This window comes from Cydia pomonella, chromosome 6, assembly GCF_033807575.1.
Source record: "Cydia pomonella isolate Wapato2018A chromosome 6, ilCydPomo1, whole genome shotgun sequence".
Taxonomy (NCBI): Eukaryota; Metazoa; Arthropoda; class Insecta; order Lepidoptera; family Tortricidae; genus Cydia; species Cydia pomonella.
Genome location: NC_084708.1, coordinates 7043794 through 7053750, shown reverse-complemented (window position 1 = coordinate 7053750; position 9957 = coordinate 7043794). Strand labels below are relative to the sequence as shown.

The 9957-nt window shown below is 38.4% G+C and overlaps 1 protein-coding gene and 2 non-coding genes across 4 annotated transcripts in view; 1 reads left to right on the top strand and 2 right to left on the bottom strand.

Annotated features, from left to right (window-relative positions):
• Positions 1-249: 249 nt before the first annotated feature.
• Positions 250-331, bottom strand: Trnas-aga (transfer RNA serine (anticodon AGA)). Its single transcript has one exon. It is a non-coding gene; the product is annotated as a tRNA-Ser (tRNA).
• A 650-nt stretch (positions 332-981) lies between these two features.
• On the top strand, positions 982-1055 carry Trnat-agu (transfer RNA threonine (anticodon AGU)). Its single transcript has one exon. It is a non-coding gene; the product is annotated as a tRNA-Thr (tRNA).
• A 2608-nt stretch (positions 1056-3663) lies between these two features.
• Positions 3664-9957, bottom strand: part of LOC133518796 (tyrosine-protein kinase Dnt) — a 55721-nt gene continuing 49427 nt past the window's right edge. Inside the window, exons 1-5 of one of the 2 annotated variants that reach the window (XM_061852498.1) lie at positions 8992-9436; positions 8050-8736; positions 7630-7946; positions 7168-7464; positions 3664-6548 (exon numbers count right to left, since the gene is read on the bottom strand). In XM_061852498.1, coding sequence (XP_061708482.1) covers positions 6437-6548; positions 7168-7464; positions 7630-7946; positions 8050-8736; positions 8992-9012 — 1434 coding nt within the window. In that variant the 5' untranslated portion in view covers positions 9013-9436 and the 3' untranslated portion in view covers positions 3664-6436. Of the gene's footprint in view, positions 6549-7167; positions 7465-7629; positions 7947-8049; positions 8737-8991; positions 9437-9957 lie in introns of those variants that run through there. The other variant, XM_061852497.1, reaches the window with a different exon arrangement.

Sequence of the window (9957 nt, the reverse complement as noted above, 5' to 3'; positions counted from 1 at the left end):
ATTAATCGAAAGCAAACACACTGGGCCGCGCTTTTTATACGCCATTACAGCTCCTAGCCGACCCTTCTGCTAACCGAAAAAAATGCACTGACAGGTCCCCGAAGCCACCGTAAAAAAATTAGATAAGCATGCAATGCCATAAAATACCTTCAATGCTGTAACACAATAAAAACAGCCATTATGGACATGCAGAAACGAACGTATTAGACAATAATGAAATATAGAAAAATAAAAAAATGCAAAAAGTTTCGCAGTCGGTAGGATTCGAACCTACGCTCCCAGAGGGAATCTGATTTCTAGTCAGACGCCTTAACCGCTCGGCCACGACTGCTACGTATGAAGCTGCGAAATTAAGCATTTTGTCACGCGAATATAGTTTAAATAAATTAAGTGAATATTTTTAGGAATCCGTGGATTATTGATAATTCAGACTAAGTTGATTACAAGCAAGTTTTATAATGAAATCGTAAATGGGATACCGTCACATGACAGATTCTGCTTTATCGATTCTCGTTTGCAAGTCTATTGAAAATTTTATATGTATTCGTGGAAATTTAACCACACGTATTCTATCTTTCTGAGACTGCTGAAGCACTCCTCTTTAAAAATTTAAATGCAGAAACCCGCAGAGATGCGCAGTAGATAAATCGTTTTGCTCGCTATGAAATTGTGAAACATTAAACAACAACACCGACTAAACGTGACTTCTTTTATATATAAAAAAAAAGTAAATCAAACTGCTACCCTAAGCTTGTCTGGAAGAGACTGTTGTCTGCATCTATCATTAATCAATTATTTTTCTTTTAACTGTATCTTTTACTGCGGTGTGCCAATAAGTATTCCATGTATCTATCTATCAAACTGAAGAAAATGGTTAAATATATGAGCAATCTTACCATGTTTCTACGTAACCATATTTTTATCTACAAATTACTTACTCAGCCGGATAACATGACCGACTATTTCGACTTGTCCACACGTGGCGCCGTGGCTTAGTTGGTTAAAGCGCCTGTCTAGTAAACAGGAGATCACGAGTTCGAATCTCGTCGGGGCCTATGTGGAAAATCTTTTTGCATGTTTATTTTTATTTTATTTTTCATATATATTTAATAAGAATATTTCTTTAGATACAATTTTGGATGATAATTAGTAAATTTTATTATTTATGTAAACATTCTTATTAACTGTAGGCTGTAGGCTTATTGTATCTTCATAATTATGAATTACTAGAGAGAAGTATTCAGCTATTTATTTTTGGCATATTTAATTACTGAGTACCAATAACCTATTTACCGGTATATCTAACTAGCGTACATCTATATGTACTGACTTAGTTGCAGAACATCACCCTACTTAGTAAGGCCAGGTATGTAGTAGAGTAGGGCCGGGTTGGTCTCGGACTGTCTAGAACACAAAATAACTAGTGTAATATTTTGCCTATATCCCTTTTAGTCTACATCGCAAAGGGTCTAGAACACAAAATGACTACAATTATTTAGACCTTTATTTATCTACGTATCGTCGATTTAACTTAGCGGGGCTCCTATTTCTGTGCGGTTTGGCCTTCGGCCATTAAAAGATAACTAACTAACCTAACCTACCTATAAGTGGTCATTTTGTGTTCTAGACCGTTTGCGATGTAGACTAAAAGGGATATAGGCAAAATATTACACTAGTAATTTTGCGTTCTAGACGGTCCGAGACCAAAGCGTAGGGCGGGCCTACTACATAGAAAGATGTTAGTTACTTTTCATCACACTTGCTCGAAAAAGATCTAATTTCATGCAGGTGTACTGAAGGACAAATGCCACTATTATTCCCGCGGGAGTTATGGATCGTGAAATTAAAAATATTTAATTAGATTAATTTAACGGCTACGTTTGAAATATTTTTAAACAATTTTCAATTGTGGCTGAACGTCGGATAGGTCTGTGCCTTCGATGCCTAACCTGTCAAAGAATGAAAACATGGCAGACGAATGATTGAAATGTCACCGTATTTAAGAATTATTTCGCTTAAAATTTTGTTTTTTCTTCGCAAGTGCGATGAAAAACATAGTGTGTAACACCGGGGGTAAGCATATTGTTACTCGAGTCTTGCGGCTGTCGTGAATGTATAGACTCTCGTACAATATTTCACTTACCCCCCTCGTTGCACAATGTACGTATACTATTACTCTTTGGGGCCATCGCAAGGGACGACTTTATTGATTCGAGAACGCGACTCTGCATCTGTTTGGTTCTACAAGAAATTGATTAGGCATAGATCGTGCCATTCACGAAGACGGGTGCCTTGACTAGTATTATGTTATTAAAGGATAAATTTGACAAATCTGCGCGTCACATGAACTATAGCGGTTAAGTCCCGGATAGACGTGCGAGTAAGTTCGCGAACTTACAGCTCGACGACCTTTTTCGCTCGTGTGTGAGCCTAAGTACGCGTACTTTAAAAGTGAAAAAAGTCGTCGAGCCATAAGTTCGCGAACTTACTCGCCCGTCTATCAGCCACTATGGCCTCTTGCACCAATCACCAACCCGGGGTTAACCGGTTAAACCTGGAGTTACCCTGGTTACCAGTACAATTTAACGGGTGGGGGATATTTATTAGACAAATTTTATCCTTAATTCAACCGATTCGTAAAATAAAATAGCGAGGGTTAATTTTTTTAAATGTTGTTTCGGTTCAAGGGTCAACGAGCGAAGATCTTTGAATGCAGTCTTGTTTCTTTTCAAAAATAAAGGAATGTTTCCTTTCAGTAAAATGAGCAAACAAAAGGATTTAAAGTAGTTCCCCTGCAGGCCCCACAGATTTTTTTCACCCCGTAAATTATTGCAGGTGACTAAAAAGACACCCTATAACCCACAGTTACCGTTCAAAACTATCTTCCAGTCTAATTTTTGAACATTGTAAGACCCATAATATCCTTTTTTGTAAAGCTATTCGAGAATGACGCCTAGTTTCATCAGTAACTATTGATCCTAACTATAAGTACAGTAAGCTGCAGGGATAACTGACCTACCTGCATTTTTATGCGTGGGTCACGTTTCTAATTGCAGGGGGTCAGTTATTTCTGCAGCTTACTGTACCTACTATTAATTTAACCTTGTCGGAATGCACGTATTAGGTTGACATTGTACTGTTGCGGTGCACTGTAGTTGTCGTCTTTGGCAGTCAAAGCGTTATAAAGGGTTCCATGGTTGAAAGTAGCCTGTTAAAGAACTATTATCGTTTGTAGTTAAATTTATCCCTTATTTCTTAGCCACTCCAGTTTGGGGTCATTATAATAAATTAATAACGGTACAACGAATACAAAAAACAACAATCTTCGGTTACAGGTGAAGTTAAAGTGATGATGTCACAAAGTTCATGACTCCCCTTGTCCCAACATGTCACATTTTCTTGACCCCCTCCCTCCCCCTAAACGTGTGACGTAATTATTGCATGACCCCTTCTCGGTTAGGTTGCTAATGTTGTGGTTATTGTACAGTCAGCGTCAAATACTTTGTAGCAACCAAAGTAGCCAAATAGTTCGGTACACCCTATATTTAGTATGGTGTACCGAACTATTTGGCCACTTTGACTGCTACAAAGTATTTGACGCTGACTGTACATGTAGAAGTAGGTAGGCATAGGCATATAATGTGGAAAATCAAACAAAAAAAGTTCATAGTAATCACTCGTATATTCACATTTCTGTCATTTTATATTATTTACACATGTACAAATAAAGGTACGATAATACTTGCCGATACATAGAGCACTTTGTCTTAATTACTCAAATAAACTTGCTCTTCCGATAACCGACTTTTAATAAATAAAAGCATGCCAATGTACAATTTTGACCGATTTTTAAACAAAGTATGTATACAATTATAAAAAATCGACAGGTTTTTTCAGATGCCTCATTTTCCTGACATTTGATTTTGCAGATAAATCTCGTAAGGTCATATATACTAATGTGCCATTTGTAAAATGTACCACAGTATCGGTTGTCGATAAGTTTGATTTTATATTGAATCTTTATGGTAGTATAGAACGTGTCATTCCCGAAGACGCGTGCCTTGACTTGTAATGTCATGTTATTTAAGGTTAGATTTGATAAATATGCGCGTCATCGTGGATGACACTAGCTATAGTGCTTTATTGACCACCGACAAAACGTATACCCTATTGCTTGAAGTTTTAAGACAAGTAAAAAAATGATTTGTGGTATTTTCGCTCTGTTTAAAATGTAGTAAAAAATGTTTTAAAAATGTTAGATTTCTTAGCCTCATTTGTATCCTAAAAAGTACAATAGGCCTTACGAGTTTATTATGTCACTTAGACAAAACAATGTAATTGGCACTTGTTTACATAGCTGCCTACAACGTGGTTTTTTATTGCAATAACATGTAACACCAACTGATTAATATACGTTCAATAACAATGGATATTTACTTGTTTGCTGTTACAATGCAGCGAACAGATGGGTTGCGTCAGAATACATGAATCTTAATTCAAAGAGTTAAGGGATATTTTTGAATAGATTGAAACGAATGGCAAATTAAAGTTGTAACAAATACAGAGATCAAAATCAAAAATAACTTTCATGGAGCGGTACTCCCAGGGCCTAGCCAAGATGATAATCGTTGATAGAAAACGCCAATCGTAATTTAAACAATGTATGGACATAGTCACGTATCTTTCGTAGAATATGTTAAAAATGCTTTTAACCAATTTTTTTTTTTTTTCATTTGTGATCGCGATACATTTTTTCTTTCCGTTTGAAGCTTTTCAATGTACATACGATTGTCATATTCTGATGCTTACTTTGATATTACGCTAAAGATGAACTACCCGATGCTTCAGTGTTTCATTATCTGCTCGGTAGGTGCAATAAAGTAGCATGATAATTTAAATTAATTTCAAAAGTTAACAGGTAAATTTTTGAGACACCTAAAACTACCTAACTTTATTGCGGCAATAAATTTTGATACAATTTTTACCTTGGTATTATTTTGGCACGAAACTCTAGCAAGATAATGAACAATTAAGATACTTTATGATTCAGTTTACTACTGTAGTAATAATTTATTGTCTACAAAATTCTTTGAACAGATATTAAATTGTTACAATGTACTCATTTTTAAACGAAGAGGTCTTTACTATATGTCGGGCGATTGGCATAATTATTTGATACTTAAAATACAGTACAGACTTCCTTGTTTAAAAATGCTAATTTTATTACACGATACAAAGAAAATAAGAACAACGATTCGTTTACATTTTATCTTCACGACCTGTTACTCAACTTTGAGTACTTACGATATTATAAAAAGAGTATAAACAGTTTACATTAAAATTTTAAGAGGCTATCATAAGTGAATAACACGACGTAAAGATCAGTAGATATCAGAGAATTCAGAGATCATGAGTTATAAAGACTGCTAAAGCCCACACAGTTTCGTAGATGGTGTCCCTTTAGAAAATTAATTAGCTATTTAATTTTGCATTAAAACGCTTTCAGCAGTAACTTCAAGATTTGCAATTGACCCATTATTATTTTGCAAGAATATAACAGTGTATGAGGTTCAACAGTCTGTATAATTTACGTGTCTCTGGTAGATATACGTTGGCAATACTTTAGGCAAAGTCGATAAAATTGTATTCTATACCAGTCTTAATTTAGTTTATATTTTCTCTATTAAACATCTAAAATCTTTCATAAAATCTGAGGCACGTTTAATATACGTATCATACATACAATCACAATGAACTAAACTTTAGTTCTAATTGATATTTACAAACCAAGTTTAATCTAATATGGCAGTAATGAGGTTCCAAACAATAATTAATTGTAAAAGTAAATTAGATGACGATTATCTTGAAATTGTCCCTCGTAATGTTGGCACAGAAGAAATTATTATTTGAATGTCACATTCAACTAAGTAACTATAGTATATAGACAAACAGTTGAATGCTCAAACAATAATTTATCGTTTGAAAAAGATAGAAGACGAATTCAATATAAACGTCATCCCGCACTAAAATGTACAATACTTAACTAAATAAAATCAGTCTCTGTATATAATCTCCACTTTTTAACACGAAAGGGTAATGCGCACTTGGTATAAGGCCCCTAACGTTTAAAATACTTTATTATTTTATTCACTGTTTATTTTTATGCACTGTCTTGTTTTGTTCATCGCAGTAATTATTTTGTTTCACTTAGTCTACTTTATTTATTGCGTTTCACGGTGTTTAATGGTTTTATTTATAGTCACTATGGTAAAAAAAGACTGTTTAATATTTTCACAGTAGTAATAGTTTGATCTCACTTTGTCACATACACCACAGTTTTTTGCATTGTGTTCAATATTCGTTATCTGCACCAGTTTTGTTTCACTGTATTCATTATTTATGTTCACTGTTCACTAAAATAGTTTTTCACAGTGTATTAGACGAATCTCGTGAGTTGCGTGTGGAAGTCCCTTAGGAAGATCTGTAGCTGCGGCAGTGTGGGCCGGTCGTCGGGCGACATTGCCCAGCAGTATGCCATTACTGCGAACCTGAGGGAAAAAATGTGTTATAGAACTTGTTCGGTGTAAGAAATTGCTTGCATGAAAGTAGTTTATAGCGTTGGATTACTAAAATAAAATAAAAAGTTTTGTGACTCGTTTAGAATTATATGATGCAAATAAATCTACATTTTAATTAAGTACAGCTAAATTTTATAGATGAGTGGGCTTTATGTGATGAAAAATAAAAATTGTGCCTAAAAGTTAAATCTTCTACAGTTAAAGGTTTCTGTCTCTCATGTTGTTGTTGTTTCACCAATAAACATTCGAGAACCGAAATATCGTACGCAATGCGACGTAGGTATGGGGGCATTTTTCCAACTAGGCATATCCGTTACAATTTTACTTTGAGAGTATATACACGGTGCCCATGAGCATTGCGAGGCATTTTAACAGTATATTCCTGATCATATTTAAAGACTAAAATTATTACGTTTAAATTTTATGTACAAATACATACAAAAAATCGAAAAAAAAATTAAGTAAACATTTTTATTGCGAAATTGATTTAACATTTTTTTCTTCTTTTGACCTCAGAAATGCGTCGTTAAAATCTCTCGGTTTCCTCGTGGGCACCTTGTATATAGTCATACGAATTCGAAGTACTTACAATTCATCCGGGCAGTTCGCCGGCTGTTGTAACCGGTATCCGTCTCTTAGATACGCTGCGACCTCAAACGGATCGACTTCTGCGTACGGCTGGTGAGCCAACGTGGTCAACTCCCATAGCAGCACTCCTAGCGCCCAAACATCAGCGGCTGGACTGAACTGACGTTTGCTCAAGGCTTCCAAAGCCAGCCACTTGATAGGCCGGTTCTCGTTGTCGCCTAGACAGTGGTAGTCGGCGGGGAAGAGATCACGCGAGAGGGCGTTGTCGGCGATCATCACTCGGAGGTTTTCGTCAACACTGTTGACAAAGAAATCTTATCAGATTACAGTAGGTAGTTAACTAACGCCCCTGACATATTGAAGAGACACATGTCGTTGAGATATAAGCGACACGACAAATATAAGCGTAAACCACAAAACATGCTTAAATCAGATGTAAGCTTTTTGTAAAATATTTACTTACATGCAATTTCTGGCAGCAATGTCTTTGTGTAAGACATGTTGGGAGTGCAAAAACGCTAAACCATCCAGCGCGTGTAGTGCCATTCTAACAACATGTTGTGTTGTAAGCGGCGGCGGCGGTGGTGCGCTCCCCGCCGCCCCGCCCACAGTCACTCCTCGACACGCCAGAAGGAATTGCTTCAGGTTTCTCAAGGTAGCGCCCCATGGGTATAGGAGGAATGGAGCAGTTTGGTCTTCGATGCTAACGCCGAGCACTGATAGTACACGTTCATGCCGGAGGCCGTAGAGCATGCAGCCTTCTTGTAGTAGCAATGATACCTGTAAAAAGAAGGTTCATCTTAGCACTAACAAGTACAATATTATAATTTGATCAACAAAAAATTAAGGTATAGGCAGCGTGTGAGGCAAAGTGTTAATTTACCTGCACTTGCGACGCATGTTCCGCAACAGTCTTAACGAGCACTTCCTGTTCCCTGGCGTCCTCATCAGCGTACGTTCCCTTGTAAACCCTTCCGAATGTCCCCTCCATCGCCACTGAGCGCAGTCTGACGCGACATCTCTGAATCGTCAACTCTGCTATTCTCTGTTGCAGGTCCCTCGCTCGCTCTTCCGCTGCCGCTGCGGGGATGGATGTAGGACGTCGGTAGCTGGTGTAACTGGCAGCTGACTTGCAGGAGGAGTCTGGAAGGAAAGCGTGTGCATCTTGTTCGTCGCTGCGTGCGCGTCGAAGTTTCCTTGCTCGGGCTCTACAAGCTGCTGCTGCCACTGCGGCTATTAGAAGCGCAGCACCTGCACAACCGGCTCCCGCATAGAATATGTCCGCTGATGTAGGTGCCTGGGCAACGCTGTCAACCCTAACCGCCGGCCTGGCCGCTTCTTTTAAGCAAATTTTCCTCCTTCTAAAGTGAAGCGTAGTGGATGTGGATCCCATTGAGACATTCAATGATATCGTAATGTCCACTTCAGCGGCGACGGTGTGCGTGCAGGGCAAATCGATTTTCCATGTTCGCGGTTCCGTCGGAACAAATCCTTCTCTCGTGATGTTGAACGTCGGTGGATGCATTGCGTCCGCATGCGATACTACTTCAACGTTCAGCGAATATGGTAACTGCAACAAAAAAAGGGTATTTAGTCGAAATTCAAATGTGAACTTCTTGTGTAATAAATATTTTTGGTCGGCATATGCGAGACATGTCTGATCGACATAAAATTCGCAGAGGACCGCAAAATATATAAGCAAATAAAGAATCCGCCATACCTAAGCGTTAACCGCGCCATGGGAACCCAACCTGGGCCCCGAGCACTTAACTTTTTTCTATTTGGTGGTAATTCAGATTTGCTATTTCAATTCCATAAATAATACCTCAAAGGTACGTGAGCTCATTGCATGTCCCGCCTATGTGGAGTAACGGTAACGGTTCGGAGCCATCACGACGGTAACCGTATAAGATTGACGGACAGCACGCGAACACGGCCCGGGATCAAATGTCGAGTCACCGCTGCGGGAGCATGATGCCGCTCCTTTATAGGAACACCATGTAGCCGTGAGGTCAGTCAGCATACCGTACGTAAAAATGAATACTCGCATAATTGGTATCCGAGAAATGCATCAAGAATTTACCCGCATGTTAGGGTATGTAAATAAATCTAGCAAACTTGGACTTCCTGAATTTGCATTACGTGTGTGTACAGTAGAGTTTACGCTAGGTCAACGAGGTTTCCTTTACCGGTGGATGTCAATACGGCCTGCCACTCAGTCGTGAATAGAATCCGCGGTAATAAACTAGTCTTGAGTTCTATTCGGTGTCTGAATGACATGTTTACGTACATGTACCTACGTGAGATCGCTACACGTTCGCGAGCTTACTCGCCAAGGTTTTTGCGGCGGAGCTAACAAGAGAAAATAAACACGTGTTTCACAACTACAATTTGGAAATATGTAGATATGATTGAGTGCTGACTTCAAATGCATGCCGCGTGTAAACCGGCAACTTTTATAATGTAACGATTAAATTAGAGTCATTATCTCGTTACTAGGCGAGCGGTGAGAGCAAAGCAAATGAAACTATTCCCCGCGGGCCGCGCCATCGCCAGCTACCTAATTTATTTTGAATCGGCTGTGTGCGTCGCTAGTTCCTCGTATAACTTGGCCTGGGGATTCGTAATAATTATGCGCAATTGCAGAGCACACTTCTTTTGGTTTGCCTGCGGCCGATGGGTGTTATGAAGTAAAATAGTCGGAGGTGCGACTCTGAAGCTAATTAAATATTATCACTGCGAGACAATAGCGGCACGATCGCTCATCGGCGCTAGTTAACCGGTCACCAAA